Consider the following 22,624-nt stretch of genomic DNA (forward strand, 5'->3'; position numbering starts at 1 on the left):
CCTCTTCCTTATCATATGTAGGGATCTTGTTTTCTTATCCTTCTGATCCTTTCAGCCACTCTGTCTTTTGGTTGGAGCACTTAATTCTTTTCCATTTAAGGTACTTTTTGATAGGAATGTAGTTGTTACCACTCTTTATTCCTGTTTTTGATAATGTTTTTCCTTCTTAAAGAAGTCCCTCCAGCACTTCCTGTAATACTGGCTTGGTGGTGATAAATTCCTTTAGCTTATTTTTGTCTGGGAAGCTCTTTATCTGTCCTTCAACTCTAAATGATAGTTTTGCTGGATAAATTATTCTTGGTTGTAGATCCTGGGTCTTCATCCTGTTGAATATTTTTTGCCAAGCCCTTCTGTTTCTTTTGAGAAATCAGCTGCCAGTCTTATGGGTGTTTTTCTCGTGCTGCTTTTAATATTCTTTCTTTGTATTTAACCTTTGTCATTTTAATTATGATGTGTGTTGGTGTGGGCCTCTTTGGATCCCTGATTTTTGAAATTATCTGAGCTTCCTGAGGTTTTATGTCTGTTTCCTTCACCAAGTTGGGGAAGTTTTCCATCATCATTTCTTCAAACAGCTGTTCAACATTTTGATTTTCTTCTGTTACGCTGATCAGACACCCTAATAGTGTCCCATATACTCCTTAAATTATTTTTATAGCCTTGGCATCTTTTTTCTTGCCATTCTGATTGAGTGTCCTGATCGCCTTTCTTGTCCTCTAGATAGAGCATTTGATCCTCTTCTTTATTCACTTTTATTCCTTTGTTTATTCCATTTAATATACTTCTCATCTCAGATAATGTGTTCTTCATTTCAGACTGGTTCTCTTATATAATTTTTATTTCCATTTTTATCTCTTTGTTGGAGTTCTCTACATTTCCCAAAAGTTCATTGAGCATCTTTATAAGTAGTGTTTTGAACTCTCATCTGTTAAATTACTTGACTCCATTATATTTGTATCTCTGTTCTGTTCTGTCATATGGTTTCTGCTTCTTTATCTTTCCATTTTGGCTGCCTTTCTGTGTCTGCTTCTATGTACTAAGCAAAGCTCCTAAATCTCCCGGTCTTATTAATGTGGATTTGTGAAATATGTGTCTGGAGGCACAGTCCTGAGAGGGGTTCAGCTGCAGGCCAAATTTAGCCCAAGCCTCTACCCCTCTGGGGCCATCTGTTAAGATTCAGCAAGCAATCCACAGATGCTGTGCTTATAGTTGCCTCAAATGGCCACACTAGAAACCGAGTCCAGCTGCCTCCACCAGTGTGAGTCTCAGCAAGGAGCACCTGACTCTCTGAGGATACACCTGAATGTGGCTAGGGTGGGGCCCGAGTTGGGGTAGGCGGGGTTTCAGGGAATCCTCTGGGCGGAGTGACCTCTGTTATCCAGTTTGATGACGTCACAGCTATGGCGGTGCTGTGTCCTGCGCACTGGTAGAGGGGAGGGCTCAACAGGGAACAATGGATACTGCCGGCACTTCTGCACTGAGTCACGCCTCGGCCCTCACTCCAATGTCTCCCTGCAAGTTCCTGGTGCCCCCTGTGTGCAGCTGAACGGGCACTGGTGCTCAGAGTGAGCAGATCTGTCACTTCAAAAATCCACTCGCAGATGCAGCCCTCTTAAGAGGCGTCTGCCGCTGCCACAGCTTCCGTCTCACTCAGCCGCCCCGGACCGGGCAGCCCCGCGTCCTCGCCCCATCCTACCTTCTACTGTTGCAGGGTGCTTTCCTGGATTTCTCCATAGTTGTATGGCTTGTTCATCTAGATCCCAGGTGATTTTCCCTTGCTGCTGTTTCCTGCCTCTGTCACAACCTTGACCTGGTCACCAGAGGGATGAACAGAACCTCCATCATCTATGCCATTTTTTTCTATTCTCTAGAACCTCTCGATATATTTTTGGTCAGTTTTGTGTATCTTTTAGTTATTCTTCATTTTAGACCGTCTAAACAGTTTATATTCAGCTAGATTTCCACATTTACTCATTCATTTGTGTTATTTTGCTTTTTAATGTTCAATGTTCAAGTCTTAGCAATCACAGCCAATTCTATAGAAAGAAATTGTTTACTTTGACTCCTAGTAATAAAATAAAACCTTTTAAGTCAGGAATTCAGAAATCTGCCAGAACCTGTTTGGAAATAAGCCCTGAGGATTTGTTATGTCAGTGGTTGGTTGTGCAATGTCTATAAGAAGCTGAAAGACCAAACAAACCTTAAACAGTGTTAGCAGAGTATAAATGAACCAGGAAACTTTGGCTAGAAATAGATGGTAAAGAATTAAGGGTCTTAGGGTTTGCAAACCGGAAACAATCAGGCAATACTCAGTGTTACAAAGAAGAAAGAAAAGCTGAGAGTTCTTACAGTAAAACATCCATCCTTGAGAAGAATCAATTCTGCATTCTTACCTTCCGGATTGGTCTGGGTTGGTAATCCTCTCCATGTCAGGTGGTCTGGGTACATAAACATTCTTTCCTTAGTCTTTCAGAAGGTAGTCAGTGTTATCTGGAGGTTTGATGTATATCCAGGCATTGAAACAAAACTGGAAAGTTATATTTAAGTCCTAGACTAGGTAAAACAGGAATAGAATTGTTTCCTGAAGCCTCACCCTACTTAATTTTAGCAATTTAGCAGCTTGACTTTTGTGACTCCATTTCTGTATTCCTCAAAAGGTAGAAAACAGAAAAGACAGTTAATTTTTACTTTTCATTTGTTGAAGATGAAACTGTATGACTTATTAAAGTCACATGGTTTCAAGGTTTAGAGGAGATACTTCCTGTTGTGTACGGAAGCAGGGTTCTTTCCAAGCCTTTAGCACAGGAAAGCTGACTAGGAATTTTGCAAGATGAGAAAGGGCTGTTTTAGAAAAAAGGGAGGTGCTGTTTAGTCATCAGAAGAGGCTTCGAATTCAAGTAATAATTCAGAAAATAATAACGCACATGACCACCATAAATAGGAAAGATATTTACTACCATTATTACAGGCAAAGGGCTCATATTTTTATATGAAGATCACTTATAAATCATTAAGAAAATTATGAATATCCTAATAAGAAATTTAAAAAATTCCAAGCAGAAAAATTACAAAGGAAATATGGATTGATCTTGGTAAAGATCAATCCAGCCTATTTGTGAAGTCATTAAACCAAAATGTATCAATACTCTGGGATTAGAAAAAGTTTGTAGACTGATTCAGTAATTTTGCTTTCATGATTTTTTCCAAAGAAAAAAATTAGAAGTGTGGAAAAATATTTGCATCCTAGCATGAATTAAAATTGGGGGGAAAAAGGAAAATACCACAAATTCATGTATAAGGAAAAGGTTAAGTCGTGGGTTCACCTATGTAAGTTTTTTACTCATTTAAAACTCATATTTTAAAAAAAATATTTGGTGGCATGAGTTTGTCTTTAAAAATTAAGTTTTAAAGAGCAGAATGTAAAACTATTATAACTCGATTCTAATTTCTGTCTGCCTACACAGGCAGACAGAAAACATGTCTGAAAAGAAAATGTTAACTTTGTTGTCATTGGTCAGTGGGAACTATTTTCTTCCTTAATGTTTCTGTTTTCTAAATGTTATATGCATATGTTACTTTTGTATTCAGAAAAATGCTGTTGTTTTTTTTTTAAATAAACAACATCCCATGTTCCCTTACCAAATACACACACACGCACACACATCAAGGTAAAAAGCATTTCTCAAGAAAGGTGAGAATTTCCAGTATTTAATATTTACTCTGGCTCTTAATGTAGAACCTAATATGAATACCAGTATATATCCCCCATTCTTTAAAGCTTTTCTGTCTTGTAATATTTGATATGCTTTTTAGTTTTGTAACTTGGATTATATCTAAAACTAACACTTGTGAGAATGGTGGAGCAGGATGCAGGTGGGGAGATTCTTTTCTGCTTAAGCTGTATTGGTTTTATTGCAAAGGAAATAGTGTAAGGGCTCCCTTTAGAATATTTTGCTAAAGTTGAGGTATTTAGAGGGAAATGTACAGGTGTCTTCAGTTTACTTTGATATGTAATAAAAATATGATGGACTCATTAATGGATAGAGAGACGGATAGAAATGTTACAAAGCAAGTATAGCAAAATGTGAATGGTGGAATTTAGGTGATATAAGTGTTCACTATAAAAATCTTTAAACTTTGCTGTGTTTTTGAAATTTTTTATATTAAAATGTTAGAAATTATATTTTTGTGGAAGAAGAGAAATTTGATAAAAGTTTTTAAAGAGGCAGCAAAAATTTTAAAATTTATTTTTTCAAAAGAATTAACAATCACATAACCTTGGGTAATTGAAACAGAACCACAAGAGGAAATTAACATAGATTCTAATCACAGCGAGGCTTTGATAGCTTAGAGCTTGATTATTGGAACAGCTGGATCAGGGGGTGGGGGTGGGAGATTTAGAAAAATGAAGATGAAATAATCTTGATTTAGAGGTTTTCTCTCTTTTTGATTCGATGTATTCTGGTTAAAAGATATATTTGGAAATGTTATTGGTTAAATAGCTCCTTCTGTCATTAAGCAATAAAATCCATTGAAAAATTAAAGTAAAAAATGTGTATATCCACCATGAAGTATTTTCATTTTTGGTTAGAAACTACTTGACAGTTTATCATACTTCTCATTTTGTTTTTAAAAACCTCATACTTTTTCGGTTATATACTATTTCCCCAAATATACCCATTACATAAAATTACCACTTAAAATGTTTATCTTGTGTTTCGGCCCTTGAGCCCTTTGAGCTGCTCTTCTCTTGCTTGGGCCACTTCCACATCTGGAAGTGTCCTGTTGTTTTACTTTCCCTTCCAATAAAGCTATTCTTTTCTGCTGTAAAAATATAATAATAACGAAACGTTTATTTTGTATAATAGATTACAAAAATCAAATTCTGATTCTATCTCATTAATAAGTAATAGACTAATAGAGACTAATATTTGTACATGAGTAATAGGGACTAATATTTGTATAGTGCCCTATAAATTCTGTGCGATGATAGACTGACTTTTAAGTGTTTCAAAGAATCTGTAATAGTAATACTTATTAATGAACAATGAAATGAATGTAGAAAGCATTACAATACTTATTGAAACTTCAGAGTGTGAATAAATTTTGGTCAAATGTTTATGTAGTTTAGAAGGCCTATTTTCTCTGTATGGTTAATGTATGCATACACAGGTTACCTAACTGAATATCTGATTTTTGACTTGATTGAATTTTATTTATCCTTTATTTATTCACTTTATTTATTGTTTATATCAGAAATACTGCAGAATTCCTCCACTGAAAATATTGCTACTTAAAAATTTAAATGTTAAGCTGTCGATCCTTGATAGTTTTGTATTTTACAATGCATTCTTTTAAAAATATCACCTATTTCTAAAGGAACAAGGGTCTATTGTCTTGCTGAAATTTCTATTTACTATTATGAGTTCTTCAGCCTCAAAGAGTTCTTGTATAAAAATTTACTGACCCCAAAGCCATTTGTGTTCTGCTATTTGAAAAACATAACATATACAGAAAGAATATACTATTTTTGAAATCAGAAATTTACAGTTTTTTAGGGTTATGGGATCTGTTATTTATATTGAAATTCTTTTCTAGGTCATCCATGCCTGGCTTATTATTTCATCTCTGTTATTGCTGTTCTTTTTTTCATTCATTTATTTGGGGTAAGTGATAAAATATTTGGTCTGTTTTTCAGAAATTAACAATATTTGGGCTGTCACTTAAAGTCATATCTTTTATTGATGAATTACTCTTAAATTGTTTCCATATACAGGTCATGCTAGATATATATATATATATAAAAAAAGTTAATATTATTGATAGAGATATTCTTTTGTTTATCCTTGTTTATAGATAAGTAGAACTGAAAGAACTCAAGACTATAGTCAACTCTAAGTCTTCTTTAGTGAAGGACTTATTAAATTATTTTAGTAAAGAATTTTTTATATTCATTACTTCTAGTAGAAATCTATGAATCAGAATGTAAAGAAAAGATTTCATAAAAGTATATAAACATGATTTAGTTAATTTTAAAACTTTCGTATTGTTTCATCAGTGGGGTTTTTTTCCAAATCAAATCTTATATGAAAATTTCACATATAAAATAGAAAAAAGTAGAGTTGCTCTGTTGAAGAGCATAGAGAGGCTCAGAAATTTGCCACTCTGACCTTTTTCGCAGCACTGGTGACAAAGTTTGTAAACCATCACACTAGCTCTTAAATTAGGAACAGAAGCAATAAAACTAATAAACTGAGTTTGTTAGAGGCAGCGGGAATAACAGCAAACAAAAGAAACAAATGTGAGAATCTATATAAAATGGATGATTTTCTAGAAAAAATTATTAAAACTGACTACTGAAGCAATAGAAAATTTATATGTAGCAAAGAAAAAATACAGAAAGTTGTCGAAGAGGTTCCCATTTTACCTCCACCAATAACAACTGTACCAGGCCCAAATGGTTTCATAGGGAAAGTCTATTAAATCTTTAAGGAGTGGAAAATTTTATGTCTTCCAAAACATAGAGAAAGAAGAAAAGCTTCCAGAAACAGTTTATGAAGCCAGCATAACATTGATACCAAAACCCTATAAATTATCAAGAAAAAAGAAACTGTAGACCAATCTTATTTTACTGATATCAAAAGAATAACTAAATTTTAACAAATAGGATTCAGCAACACATTGAAAGAATAATACATTATGATCAAGTGGAGTTTGCAGAATGGAAGACTGGCTCATTATTAGCAAATTTCAGAAGTACCATTCTAAATTCTCTGTCATTTAAGTCACATATTTCTATGTCTGTAAACTTATTTTCTGGAGATTTTTCTCTTTCTTTCTGAGATGCCTTGTCACCTTGATTGTTCATGGTGTTTAGTGGACTATTTCTTTGCCTGGGCATTAATGGAAGTGTAACTTGTTGTTTTTCTAGAAAGAAGATTTATTATATAAAGGTCTCTCTTTAGCCAGCTGCAAAGGAGGAGCTTTTCTTTTGGTTTCCAGTAGGTGGCGTCTAAGCTTCTTGGATCCCTGCTTTATATAAAGCCTAAATAATGTCTTCTTTATTTTCTTGTAGATCTTTAATCTCACTTGCTACTCTCAGTTTCAGTCACTGTCAGTGTTAGCAACAGTTTCAGTAGCATTTGCTCAGATTCTCCTGGAGCTCCGCAGTGATCAGTCTCGGAGGGTTTTGTGGGGAGGGGCCCTCTGGGTTGGGAGTTGGGGGCTGCGGCTCAGCCTCGGTTTTGCAACCATGGCTGGTAAAAATCAATGGTTGCGTCTCTGCTATCTTGTCCGCTTCTCTGCTTTCTGCCCTGATGACTGGGCCCTGCTGCCTGCTGCATGGAATTCACAGCAGTCCCAGGAAGGGCTGTTCAGGGAAGTTGCTGCACCTTCTCCCCTCCTCCTCCTTCTGCAGGGAGCTCCAGAGGCTGAGAGAGGTAGCTTCAGTCTTGCAGCTTTTGCTCAGATTCCCCTGGGGCTCTGCGGCGTTTGGTCTCAGAGAGTATGGGGGCAGGGGCACTGAGGGTTGAGGGTTGGGGGCTGCAGCTCAGCCTCAGTTTTGGAACCAGGGTGGTAAAAATCAACTGTTGTTTCTCTGCTGTCCTGTCCCGCTTTTCTGCTTTCTGCCCTGATGACTGGGCCCTGCTGCCGGCTGCTAGAAGCTCCAGCACTTCCAGGCAGGCTGATCAGTGAAGTTGCTGCACCTTTACCCCTCCCCCTCCTGCAGAGAGCTCCGGTGGCTGTGAGAGGCACCTTCTTTATTTCTCCCAGTCCACCGCCCGACACCTAGGGTTCTGACCTGTGGTAGCTCTATGCGCAGATCCCACTCTCAGACGTGCTGATGTGCATGCAGTTTGGGTGTTTTTGGTTGAGTTTTAGGTGTTCAGCTTATTGTTGTTTCAAGGGGAGAGATCTGAGGATGTCTCTCATTCTGCCATGTTTCCCTGTCCCTACAAATTTCAATATAAGTCACCATATCACTAGGTCATCATCTCTGTACATTCTAAAAAGTATTTGATAAAATTTACACATGTTCTTTATTAAATTCTATAATAAAACAGATGGATGGTAACTTCTTTAACATGATAAAATGAATGAATCTCACCTAAAGGTCAATATCACCCTCACAGGGAAACTAGGAGCATGCCTATTAATGCTGGGAGCAAGATGAGGATTTCCTTTATCATTGCTGTTGTCTGACATTGCCCTGGAGGAAATAGTGGACACAATTAAACAAGAAAAAGAAATAAGAGCTATACAATTGGAAGAGAAGGTTTAATTTTCAATATTTGGAGATAAAATGATTGTTTACTTGGTTTTAAACTAAACAAAAGACAATTAGAATCACTAACTAAATTTGGTAAGGCAACTGAATACAAAATTAATAAACACAAATCAATAGTCTTCATGGAGATGCTAGTTAGTAAACATAATGAAAGAAAAAAATCCCATTTATAATAGCATAAGACAAAATATCTAGGATTGTGCAAGATCTATTATTAAAATTTTCAATGCCTCTGTGAAGGGCTTAAAAAGAAGTCTTAAACAAATGGGAAGTTATATCACATTACATAGGAAGACTTAGTATCATAAAGATGCCCATTCTCTCTAAGTGTATTGTAAAATTTAATAGAAGCCCAGTAAATATACAAATAGGATTTACTTTTCATCTGGACAAGATGATTCTCAGTTTGCTTGGAAAAATTAATACGTGAAGGTACCCCAAAGAATTCTGAGAAAGAAAAATGAAGGGATACTAGTCCTACCTAATATGAAATTACAATAAAACTACAGTAATTAAAATTGTGGCATCTGCACCATGAATAGATGATTAATAGGAAAGATTAGACTTTTTTAAAAAGCTCAAGTATATAATGGAATTTAATTTATGATAAAGGTGGTATAGAATCAGTAAAGTATAGATGGCTTATTTAGTCATTGGTGTTGTGACAATCAGGTAATCATTTGGGGGAAAATTTGGATTTCTTTATATCAGGATAAATTCCAAGTGGATTAAAAATTTAAATATGAAAGCGAACTCATAAAAGAACTAGAAGAAACAGTGGGAAATGGGGAATTTTAAATATATACATATTTAATTATCTAACTTAAAAAGGTTTTTCAGTTTTTGTATACATATATTAATATTTTTTTAATATATTTGTATACTATATGTATATTAAAAATATATTGGATTAAGGAGGGCCCTTAAAAGTTATATAATTTAAATTGCATATGTATTTTTTTAAATTCTCCATTTCCTGTGGTTTTCTCTAGTTCTTTTATGGTTTCACTTTTATATTTAAATTTTAAATATTACTAATGTATAATGTCACTAATATATATTACTAATGTTACTAATATATATAAGTGACATTAGTAATATATAATAATATATGTTTTTAGTATTTCTTAATACAGTGTTTTATGGGTTTTTTCATATATAAAACCCAGCAAACTAATCACACCATGAACAAAAGCAGGTAAATGACAAACTTCTGTAAAATTTACTATGCAAGTTTAATTTTTTCCACTTTCAGATATTTTAAATGAGGGTTTCTCAAAGTATAAAATGGCATTTTAGGTGGTATATGGCCTTTTTTTAGTTTCTGTACTTATTTTTATAGCTATGGTCTGTGATACTGATTTCCCATTTATATGAATGATATAGTTTTCTATTAAAATAAGCTCAACTTGAGGAAAAAAGTAAAGTGTTAAATAATAGCACAGTTGATATAAGATATATTAAAAATACAAAAGTGGGATATGAATGCCTCACGTTTGGGAACCATAACTCTAAACAATGTTTTGATGAAAATTATTGTATATAAATCTTTTTACATCGCCGTTTAATTTTTTTCAGGGAAGTGTTTAAAACCTATAATGTTGCCATGGATTACATCACTGTTGCCCTCCTGATCTGGAATTTTGGTGTGGTGGGAATGATTGCCATTCATTGGAAAGGCCCACTGCGACTCCAGCAGGCATATCTCATTATGATCAGTGCCCTCATGGCCTTGGTATTTATCAAGTACCTCCCAGAATGGACTGCGTGGCTCATCTTGGCTGTGATTTCAGTATATGGTAAACCCAAGACTAACATTTTGTTACAGAAATACCTCACTAGTGTGTTTTCCTTCCTCGTCTCGTTATCTTGACTTATGAAAAATGGTAATGGCTATATCCCATAACTCTTCAGTAAATAATTAATTAGCTGTAGTATCTTTTTCATATAAAGATTTCAGTTTTTTTGAGGTTAAATTCTTAAAAAATGTTTTATTATTGCCCCCACTTTAATTCAGTGACGGATTAGTGAAAGGATCCATAGACTTCTGGTTGGAAGACTTAGATTCAAATCTCATCTCTACCACTTACAGCCTCTGTGACCTTAGGACAGTTACTCAGGTGCTTCGAGCTTCAGTTTTCTCATTTGGAAAATGGGAACAGTGCTTCTCAGAGTAGTAAGAGTTCAGAATGTATGTTGAAAAGCACTAGCAGAGTGTTTAATACACATAAAATACTTGATTATTTCTTCAAGTCAAAATTAGGGTACCTACTGTGTATAAGGCAACTTAAGTAGAATTATTCTTTTAAAAATAAGACTTATTTGGGCAATGTGAGACTCAAATTCATTACAACCAGTGTTATAGTCACACTGTAGCCGAGCTATGAATAACCAAGGCTGCTGTACAGGTGTGTACTCTGTGGCTATTGCCCTACATGAAAGCCAAAAAGAGATCCATTTCCAGAAGTCATTGTGTGGTCTGTATATTGTAACTAGGCGGTTATTAAAATGTCTGATGACCAATAATAGGAAACCTCATCATCCCTGCTTGATTTGATGAAGAAATAGTCTTGGAAATAGAATTGGATCAATTCCTTTCTCATAGAAGTTATATACTCTCAATGCCTGACTTATAATGACTTTAAGGTATATAGTACTTGATGGTTTACAAAATACTCATCTATTATTCCATAGCTATGATTAAGAATGCCAGTTCTGGACTCCATCCAGTCAGCAGCTGGTAAATACTCTGTAGTTAGAGATTTTATTAACGTGTGCCTTTTTCAACAACCACAGTTGACTTTGACCTTCAAAGGGACACATTATATCTTTACCTAGCTACTCATGGGGGACTTCACCAGTCCTGTTGCGCAGTCTTTGCAGACTAGATCTTAACCATATCTATCTAGCTTCCTCCAGGAGCACAGAAATAACATCACACTGCTGATATCATCCTCTCAAGAGGTTCATTTGACATTTTCATTGAGGACATACAAATATTCACGGAGGAGCTCAAAAAAGGGGGGTAGACATTTCTCTGTACTTAGTACAAGGCCCTGCCACCTCAGTTAAATTCCTGAAAATTCTTTGGTGAGCTGAGGGCTTCTTCATCTTTGACACTGTCAAGAAATAGCAGTAGACCCTCTCTGCACCCATGATGTTAAGACAAGCCCAGTATCTTTTAGGTCTTTTGGGAATCTGTAGGCAACATATTCTTTATTTACAAATTTTATGTAAGCTGTTAAAATTGGCCCATCTTCAGTTGGGGCCCCCGACCCCAGAGGGCTCTAAATCTGTCCAAATTGTAATAACAACAGTCATTCCATTAGCGCCCCCTCTCCCTGTCTCCAGAGAATTATTCACTGTAGAGGCTTTAGCAGCCTCCTCCTCTCATATACCTCCTGAAATCTCTGGATCACCTATGATGATCTTATGTTGCCCATGGATTTCTGGTGTGAGAAATTGCCCTTCTCAGTCTCATGCTATACACCATTAGAATGGCAGACGGCATACTTAGCTCTCCTGGAAAGAGAGGTTCTCACGTGTATTCAGGGTATATGAAGCTCTGTATCCTTCTACTCCATATCCTCTCTATCATGAAGGCAGCATTCTACAAGGTCAGCCCAGCCACCAGGACTTTCTTGCTAAGACCAAAATGTTACCTACAGGATAGAGCTAAGCCTGGGCCCTATAGAGTATCCCACCTACAGGAGAGGGTGGCCTCTTCTTTCCTCAGTCCATTGTCAGTTGACAAGGTACTAGAGAATGTCACACCCCTGTGGGACCCCTAGCTACCTCAGGAGTTCTTTGGGATCAAATGAGTAAACCACAATGGAAATTTGAACACTTTATGGATAATATCGGTACTACGTGTGATGGAGCTTACTGGAGAGTTGCTGCTTTTCATTCCTTAATCTAGGCATCCTTGATCAAAGAGTGGAATCCAGGGGTCAGCAAAAGTAGCTGAACTTTAGGCAGTCATCTTGCCCTGGTCAACCATTGGCTTCACCTTTGCATTTTTACAGATTCTTAGGCCATTGCCAATGGTCTAGCCGTCCAGGTCGCCAGTGGTAGCAACAGAAATTACTTATCCAAGGTTTCCCTCTTTGGGGACTATAACAGTGATGATACACTGTAAACTAGCCAAATAGCATCAAACCAGAATGAAATTTGCACAGATTATCTGTATGGTTTTGTGTATTTTGTTTAGGTTGTCCCCTGCCCCATCAGTTTACCTGCTATTTATTTCATATTCATTCAATATCTTTTTGTGTATAAAAGAAAATTAAACTTGTTCTATTGGTTAATACCTCCGTAACACCCATTTACAAGTTTAGCCAATACATTTTTTTCAGATGTCTTTTCTATTTTTCTCTTTCTAGATTTAGTGGCTGTTTTATGTCCAAAAGGCCCACTTCGTATGCTGGTTGAGACAGCTCAGGAGAGAAATGAAACACTCTTTCCGGCTCTCATTTACTCCTGTAAGTATTTTGGAATGACGTTAAATTATTAAACAGCTAAGAATTTATAGGAATTCAAACACATGTAACTATGATCATTATCATGTGTCTTTTTCTCATCCTAAATGCATAGCATTAATGGAACTCCTGCAGATCTCTGTTTCCTTGCAAATTTTTATCTTCTACCTGACACTGGTTCAAGAGAATTTTTAATATGTATAGAGATAGAAGAAATATTTAGAAATTGGGGAGCCAGTATTCTCATTTAAAATCTTACTAATCAGGTATAATCGAGTACTTGTTATATACATATATTGCAGGTGAATCTTGCCCTAGCTTATGAAAGAATTGTACCGTTCTTTCAGATTATTTTTGCCTTTTTTTTTTTAGAGTCATACTCTTCCTAATCACTCAGTAACTATTTATTAGGCATTGGTCTGATCTGCTCCCACGGAGCACTGTGAAGGATATAATGATGATTAAGATACTCAGCTCATTTGCTTACAGTTTAGAGGTAAGATAAGACAAGCATATAAATAAGCAACATCCAAGGCAAAATATTATCAGATTCAGAAGAGACACAAAGCCTGCCCCACACCTAGGTACATTCAATAAAAAGATGGCTTTCCCTGAAAAAAAAAAAAGAAGAGACACAAAGTGTAGAGAAAGTTCAGAAGAGGGAAAAATCAGGGAAGGCTTCTTGGAAGAGACAGCATTTGGATTGAACCTTTTAAGGATGAGTGGGATTTCAGCAAGCACAGATGGAAGTCGATTCCAAAAATGGACTTGTCACAAAGAATGCCTTGGAGGCATGAGTGTGGGGCTCTATCAGATTTTAAGTGTTTAATTTGACTAGAACATAGAGTATAAAATGAAGAGAATACTAGGATGAGTTTGGAAAGGCAGATTAGGACAAGATCAAGGATAGCTTTGAGTGACTGGTTTAGATCTCTGTATGCTTTTCATGATCACTGGGGAATCATAGAAGGTTCTTGAGCAGAAGAATAAAAAGAACAAAGAATAATATGTGACAGAGACGAGATGTGACTCACAAGTCCGAAATGTTTACTATGTGGTTCTTCACAGAAAAAGGTTGCTGACTCCTAATTTCTGTAGTAATATTAAATATTAAAACAAAAGGGTTCATAGCAATATTTTTCTACATTTGCAAAAGAATAAAGCTACTGCCTTTATTGACAAGAAGGCTACAGGAATTCATGAGCCTTGTACATGGTGGTTGCCTTTCTGTTTCTCTTATTTGGGTTTGATTTAGTTGAACAGTGCGTTGCCTTCCTGGCTTATGTTGATTTTGATCAGTTATTTTGGTTATATAATGAAACTTGTTTGACCTCAAAATTACAAAGCCATGGTGAGTGAGTAAGTATGCCTACTATGGAATTTTCAGCCTCTTTGGCTGTGTATTTCTTTCATAAGTTATTCAAGAAGCCTAAGAGTATTAGGAACATGGATATAATTATAAAATCAGTGATAAAAAGCCAGAGAGACATAGATGACAAGTTTCTTGTTTAAAATTGCTTACTATGACCAGATTGGACTCAGGTTGCTGCTGGCATTTGGTTCCTGCTTTAGCTCTGTATAGTGCACATTCATATGTATTTTTATATTAGTTAGTGTATTTTCAAGACAAAGCCTCAAAAGTGGCATTTCTGAGTCAAAGGGTTCATGCACATGTAGTTTTGTTAGATGTAACCAAATTCCCTCCACTAGGGATTATACCATTTTTAATTCCAACTGCATATATGAGAAGCACCGTATTAAAGTATTCACATTGTCTCAACTAAAATGTGACAGAGATGTTGTGTGTATATCTATATGTATATCTGTATCTATCTGTATATATATTTTTTTCTATGTATGTGTGGAAGGGACATAGAAGAGGCCAGTTGACTCTTCCATTTATTGCTTTTAAACTTTTTTTTTCTTATTCCCTATGTATGATGCAGTTTAGCATTATTGAAAATCCAGGAAGTGAGACATAATATGAAGGAAATTTGTTCCATGCATTTTTAGAATTATAATAATCATCTGATTCTTTTGAGAGCCCTAGATTGTCCTCTAATTTAGTTCCAAGAAGTAATTTTTATCAGTACATTCACACTATTTTTGGATACTCAACTAATCCAGCTATTGTCTCAGTGGAATCTTGCTGGCCTGAACAGTTTTTCTTTTGGTTACTTTTCAGGGACTGTAAATGATGAAGAACAGTTTTACAATAGCAGCTGCAGTTTGAAAGCTACAGTAAACATTCAGTTTCAGAATTTTTTTTTTTATATGCCAAAATCAAAGAGAGAATTTTGTGGTTTTTCATATGCATTGTTAAATATTCTTAAGGTAGTGTTAAGAAGATTGGTGATTTGTGTAGAGGGCTAATGGCCTGCTGTCTATTCCGTGCACTTCCCTTTGTGTTTCTAGTGCTTACCTGGACTTTTGTCTTTCTCAACAGCAACAATGGTGTGGTTGGTGAATATGGCAAAAGGAGACCCAGAAGCCCAAAGGAAGGTATCCAAAAGCTCCAATTATAATGCACAAAGTAGGTGACTTTTATTTGGTAATTTCCTGGTTTTCAGGGTCATTTATCATCTTATAGGCTAACAATGAGTTACGAAGCAATGATTTTAATCTCTATCCTTGGTCATGTGTTTGTTTTTTTTTTTTTTGAGAATCTCATGAAAGTTACGGTAATACCCAGTAAATATTTAAGGCATTCACATGCTCCAAACCCAGCAAGACAGCCAAGGCACCCTAGGTTAAGAATTTCTGCCATTAAATACCAGTATGGAAAGGTTCAAGTTGACGCTATGATTTTTAAAAGGAAAAATAAGCTCTCTCCAAACATGTTAAAAATAAGAATCTCTTGTCTGATATGGCCAGAGTAACTTAAATATAATTTTATTTGAGATGCGATAATGTTTATACTGAGAAGATAAAATATTCCAGTTGGACACGACTTTCTGGAGGAGAATAATGATGACCTAAGATGGGAGATAGGCTCATTTGTGGATACTACAGAAGATGTTAAGGAGAACATAAGTTAAGAGTTGTTTTTAGAAAGAATTGAATAACAAAACAGTATCAGTATTTAAGAAGAAAGGGAACTTCTTTTTATGAAAACAGGTTAACCTAATGAGGAAGCTGAAAAAATAGGCAGAATAAAAGTTGGTGAGAGAAAAGAGAAGAGCCTTGAATGAGTTGCTGTTTGTCAGGAAAGGAAGAGTAGTTATAATTTATAGAGCCAAGAAAACTGCTGATTTAGCATTTGGGTAACTGTGAGGAGGATACTTTCAACTGAGAATTCCTTTTTGGGACCCAAAGATATCAGGTTCATTCTGCAGTGATCAAGGCAGCAGAACAAGGTGACATTATTCCAGTAGTAGACCTAGTAGAGGAGTAGGAAATGTAATATATTGGAAATAATTGTTATTGTCTGGTTATTGTATTAACCATGTTAAGCTAAAGAAAATTAAAAGATTGGTTGTCTATATGAGTAATAATGTTTATGTGTATGTGAATATGAGTTTGTATATGGCACATGAAGATTTTACTCTTGAGAAATGTTTATTGAGCACCTGTGTGCCCAGTATTTTGCTTGGCACTGGGGATATAGCACTAAATGAGATATTCCAACTGTGGGGACATTATAGCCCATTTAGGGGGAGACAAACGTTCAACAAGTAATTCATACAATTGTGATAAGCCCTATGAAGGAAAAGCGTAAGTAGCTATAAAAGTTTATAGTAGAGGAATTTCATTTATTCTGGAAAGTCAAGGAAGGCTTTCCTGAGGAAGTGATGATGGGAGATGGCCAGCTGAAGAGTGGAAAGAAGAGCTTTCCAGAAGAAGAAGCAACAGGGAGGAATGGCCTTAAGTGAGAGGGTGCTGGATGAACTTCAGTTCAGTTCCTCGGTGGGAGTGGTTGGTATTTTGGGTGAGGCAGTTCTTCTTTGTGTGGGACTTTACCTCACCTTGCAGGATATTTAGCATTCCTGGGCCCTCACCCACTAAATACTAATAGTGGCTTTGAGGTATTACAGTAATGAAAAACTCCTCTGTCATAGTTATTTCCAAACACCCCCTGGAAAGGAGGTGCTACCCTTGAGTTGAAAACCACTATTCAGGGAATTAGAAGTTAGATGAGAACAAAAGGACGTAGGGTTCCAAGAGGGATGTCTGTACAAAGAAAAAAAAAATAGAACTGGGAGGTTACCTGAGTGTGAACTCTGTTAGAGAGTTTGAGAATGAATTAGTCATAAATAATACATAGAAAATTTGTTAAGGAAAAACATGAGGCAATTTTCCAGGGAAGACAGAAAGTTGTACATTAGAGTATATTCTGGCTGTAGCAAAGTAGTTTAGTTGTGAATACTATTTGCATAATGATAGTATAAAAACTAAATATAAAATTATGACATTGAGAATATGGGGAGTTAAATTTATATGTGTGAATGAATATGGGAGCTAATGCTTCATCTTCCCTATAGGAAGTTACAAAGTACTTAAAATGAAAACATCAGGATATAGAATTATGAACATGCTATTTATAATTAATTATGCAGGTAAATACCAAAAGAAACAACTGAAGGGGTTGAGAGTAGTGATTCAGGACAGGGCAAATTTCCCTGAGTTGGTGGCGGGAGACCAAGCCCTACAGCAAGAGAAGAGGGTCCTTTGGCAGAAAGTGCAGAAAGAATTCAACACGCACGCCAAAGTTACAGTCAGAAGGAAAGTTTGTTAGAAAAGGGGTAACACTCCACAGACAGTGTGGTCTCCTATCAGAGGCAGACAGTGAGAGAGACAGTAAATACTGAGAGAAAGACAGAGGTACATGGAAAGGCAGTGAATAGGGGGGCTGAGTGTTCAGAGAATTCGGTTTATATGTCATTCTTTAGGTCTCGTTTCCTTTGATATGGACATATAGTGAGGAAAGGGAAGGGGAAGAGGATGTAGCCTGAAAAGGTAAGGATATGTAGAGTGACAGGCCTGGTGGCAGTTCCCAGCCTTTAATCCATAGGTTCTCCATGGTTTTAGCCATAGGGAATGACTGTTACTTCCTATTTCCCCTTCACAGGTGTGGGGAATGGGTTGTTGTAATCCCAGTAGAAATCTCCCTTTGTCCTGAAGGTGTCCTCCTGGCCCGAGCTGCAGGGCTGATCAGCAAAATGTAGTCTCTGAATGTAGCTTAACATTTAATTCTCTTGCTTCCTTCTACATTAGGAGTGAGGGGGATAGGGCAGAGCAGGGACTGCTCTTTTTATTTATAAACCTTATGCTTATATGATTTCATAAACTTCACGGAAGATTCCAGTTTTGTGAAGAACTGGTTAAGAAAAAAAAATACAAATTACAAATACAGAATTGCAAGGGCCCTTCCCAGAAAAAGTCCCTGCAAGTGAGAAGCCCAAAGCAAGCAAGCTTTATTTATTAATGGTAAATCTACCTCTGTTATGAACATGTATCACTTTCATTTAAAAAAGAAAAGACGGAAAAAAATGTATTAGCAACTTACGTATTTTAATTATTTTTGATGTATGGAAGGTTCTCAAGACTTTCATGTTATGCTCACAATTTTCAGTCAGACCGACAGTCATAACAAAATGACTAGCCCATGAAAAATGCACTCCCTCCTTTCCCCTCCACCCAATAGTGTTCTACTTTTGTAACTTAGTCAATAAAGCCAGTGGCGAGAGCCATCAGTTAGGGAGCTTTTAACTGCATTCATTAGAAAACCCAATTCATTTGCTTTAAACAAAGAAGAAATGTGTTCTGTCACATGACCAGAATCCTGAGGTGTAGATGTTTGTAGTGTTGGTTAATTTTATGGCTCATTGGTGATACCAAGGGCCCAGGTTCTTTCCATCTTCCTGCTCTGCCGTCCATAGCTATAGGCTTGGTCCTCAGCCTACTGTTCCCCATGGTCACAAGACAGCAAGTGCATTTCCAGGCATCTTATCCAGATAAGACAACATCCAGAGGAAGAAAAGGGTGGTTTGTGTCTTCTTCTTTAAGTTTCTCTTAAAGAGTGAGAAAAACTTCTCCTAAATTTCCAGCAGACTTTGCCTCAACACACATTGAGTAGTACCAAACCAAAAGCCTTGCAGCTTTCAGTGGGAAGAAGAATGAAAAGATGAACACACTTGGCTTGGATTAATCAGGATTTACCACCAGAGTCCTGTGAGTGAGGGATAGAAACCCAAACAAATCAGGACTCTGCCCTCAGGAATAAGAGAGAGAAATGGTTATTGGGTAAGCAACCGAGAGGTCCTGCTACAGCCCATGATTTGTGGTTTAAGAACGAGGTAACCTAGTAGCAATGACAGTCAAGTAGTTACCATTTCTATGTAATTTTCTTTAACGTATTAAGAAAATTTTCTAAATATTACAGCTATTTTCACTTTTTCTTGAAGGCACAGGGAATGAATCACAAAACCCTGTGACAGAGAATGATGATGGTGGCTTCACTGAAGAGTGGGAAGCCCAGAGGGACAGTCGCCTAGGACCTCATCGCTCTACGGCTGAATCACGGACTGCTGTACAGGAACTTTCTAGCAGCATCCTAACCAGTGAAGACCCAGAGGAAAGTATGTACATTTCTCTAATTCATAAGTCATGTATTCATTTAGATCCCACATCAACGAACTCTCCCAAAATAAAATGAATCGAGAGTGTTACAACCTAATTCACAACACAGTACAGCTTTTAGTGGGAAATACCAATAGTTCATGGTTTTCTCATAGTTAAATTTATTAATGGGTCAAGTTCTGCTTCTCAGATTTTTGAAATTGGTCCTTTAGAGCCTGATCTTTGGCATTTGTTTTATAGAGGAAAAGATTTATTTGAAATTATTATTCCAATAAGACTTCATGGCTGCAGTACATTTATGTACAAAAATTTCGTTAATATATTTCACTCTTTCCTGTACAGAGACCTGTAGATCTGGATGTTTCAACCTTTCACATTGTTATTCCCTTTGTTGACAAACACTGTATTTTGTCAGTTTTAAAGAAAATCAAAGGTACTCAGGTTATGGGCAGAAATGTTAGAGTTTGTTCAATGTCTAAGATGTGCTGTTGCTTAGATTTAGGTTAGCACTTGGGGCTTCTTGGGAACAGTATTAGCCAGTAGAATAGGGCTTAATCATCTCTTCAGTTAGTCTTAGGGATGCGATTTATTGAATAAGAGATTAGCACATTTTCCAACTAAGTTATCCTCAGTTTTTTTCATTTTCATATAAGTGAAACTCTTGATTAAAACAGCGAAATATTAGTTTTAAAGAAATACCTAGATTCCTTAGCTATTTTAACCACTAATCACTAATTATTATGATTTTTGACATACTTCAGCTTGAATAGAACACTTCTTACAGATCACCCTTGCGCTTTTAACTGTGTCAGAACCTACGCGTATTCATGACCTTGGTGCTTGGTTGGGTTTTCCAGACTTTAGAGCCAGCTGCAGCCTGCGACCTTCACACTCTGGGGAACCTAGATGCAAGTGCCTCATCTTATAGCCTGGCTTGAGCCTACCTTTGCTGGTATTTTCTTTGCCTGCAAAGTTACCACCATAATTAGGTTGCCTCTTCTGTTCCTCTTTTCTCAAAGGTTCCTGGAGTTTAAAGAAAGAAGTGATACAGCTGTTGAACACAGCAGCGCATGAGTCTTTCTCTCCTAATCATCTTTCCTTGTCCTTCTCCTCTTCACTTCTTAACTTTTTTAAAAAAAGAAAACCCAAGTATTGCCTCTCCTAACTTCAGAGGAATATTTTCTTTATCTGGGACCAATATAAACTAATAATTGACATTCTTTCATCATCTTAGCATCCACCACCACACACAACCATCTCTGATTGCTTTAGTGTTTTAAACCAAACTCACGGTTAGTTATAAAAGTCTCCATTTACACTAGAATTTGACTTCTAAATGGTGCATATGTGTTCTAGAACAACCTTTTAAAAATTAACATTTAATCAGAAAACTGAACAGAGTTATTAATTAGAAATGTAAAATGTTTTTATTCAATGTGAAAGCAGTTGATCTTCTAGTGAATTTCAAAATAAACTTCTCTCTAACATTATGCCCACAATGGGCTCATTTGAGGTGTATTACTGATGGACTTAAAATTTATCAGTGTAGTGAAATTAACCTGTTGTTGCTAGGAGTGGAAATTTGACTCAGAGAGATTCTTTTTCTCTAATCTCAAGGAAGGAGAAAGAAATGGATTTTGCTATTTTTTTTAAGTGGAGGAGGAGATTTTAGTAGTATAAATGTAAAATAATAGATTGCAGGCAGTTTTTAATATGTTTATATTTATTAAAAAGATAATAGGAAATATTCACCATTTTATTGTGTTTTGGTTAAGCTAAACACTTATTGTGTTGCTAAAAGTTGTATAGAGAAATATTACAATTAAAGTGACTATTCACAACCATTTATTGTCTTGATAGATCAGTAAATGCTTCTTTTAATACTAAAGGAATATTATAATTACTTAAAATTATTTTTCAGAGTTGGCAAAAACAAAACAAAAAAACAATAGTAGGCCCAGACTACCATTAGCAAATAGCAATAAAATACTATTAGCCCATCTCATTATTAACACTTGGCAGTGGAATACTGTTAATTCATTATGTCTAACTTAAGCAGTTTCCATTGCTGTGATTTTAGTTGTTTGGCCATTGCATATTTTGGCTGAATAAATCAAAAGGAGCTGTTTAAAGGAAACAAATTCCCAGCAGTGTGATTTTTCTTAGTTTTTATATACTGATTCAGTTTCTTCTGGTTATAGGTGACTAAAACTTGTCATTGGTAAGTGCCTGAAGCAAAAAATTGATGGTTACTTCTTTGTTTCCTTACTCTATTTTAATTTTGCTAATAAAATATATCTACATTTCTCTCTCCATAAAAACGAATTCTATAAAGTATAATTATAGCATTTGCCATAATATTGCTATTATTTAAACAAACATAAGCCTTTAAATGAAAAAAAAGTGAGGTCATAATTTTAACCTTGATTTAATACATTCTTTTTCTTTTTTTTGTCCACCCCGCCCCCCATTTTTGTTTATATTTTAATAGCTTCGTTGAGATATAATTTGCATACTATACAATTTACCCATTTAAAGTTGTGGCTTTAGTATGTCCACAGAATTGTTCAGCCATCCCCACAATTAATTTTAGAACATTTTCATTACCGCAGAAAGAAACTCACACTCCTTAGCTGCCACCTCTTCAGTTCTTCCTATATAACGTATACAGTGCATTGGTTTTTATTGTACTCGCAGTTATGCAACCATCACCATAAGTGAATGATAGAGCATTTTCATCACCTCGAAAAGAAACCCTGTACCCATTAGCCTCCATGCTCTCAACACCAACCAGTATACAATATTACTTTCTCTATTCTGGACCCTTAATAAAAATCAAATCATGTGGTCCTTTGTGCTGGTTTTTCTCACTTAGCTTAATGTTTTCAAGGTTCATCTGTGTTATAGCATGTATCAGCACTTCATTTCTTTTAATAGCCAAATAATATTACATTTTGTAGATGTGCCACACTTATCCATTCATCATGTGATGGATATCTGGGTTGTTTCCATTTTTGGCTTTAATGCATAATGTTGCTATGAACATTCATGTAGACATCTTGGTGTGGACATATGTTTTTATTTCTCTTGGGTATTTACCTAAGAGTGGAATTGCTAGGTCATGTGGTAACTGTTTAACTTTTTGAGGAACTGCCACACTGTTTTCCAAAGCAACTACATTATTTTACATTCCTACCAGCAGTATGTGAATGTTTCCGTTTTTCCACATCCTTACCAATACTTGTTATTATCTGTTTTTTAATTATAATCATTCCAGTGAGTA

At 36.0% G+C, this 22,624-nt stretch overlaps 1 protein-coding gene across 2 annotated transcripts in view; it reads left to right on the plus strand.

Moving 5' to 3' along the window:
• PSEN1 (presenilin 1) overlaps positions 1-22,624 on the plus strand; it is a 59,337-nt gene that overhangs the window by 27,437 nt on the left and 9,276 nt on the right. For both annotated transcript variants that reach the window (XM_039883714.1, XM_039883715.1), the window contains 5 exons: positions 5,596-5,663; positions 9,863-10,083; positions 12,667-12,765; positions 15,209-15,295; positions 19,167-19,340. In XM_039883714.1, the coding sequence (XP_039739648.1) occupies positions 5,596-5,663; positions 9,863-10,083; positions 12,667-12,765; positions 15,209-15,295; positions 19,167-19,340 (649 nt within the window). The remainder of the gene's footprint in view (positions 1-5,595; positions 5,664-9,862; positions 10,084-12,666; positions 12,766-15,208; positions 15,296-19,166; positions 19,341-22,624) is intronic.

The sequence above is a fragment of the Pteropus medius genome, unplaced genomic scaffold, assembly GCF_902729225.1.
Source record: "Pteropus medius unplaced genomic scaffold, Ma_sr-lr_union100, whole genome shotgun sequence".
NCBI lineage: Eukaryota > Metazoa > Chordata > Mammalia > Chiroptera > Pteropodidae > Pteropus > Pteropus medius.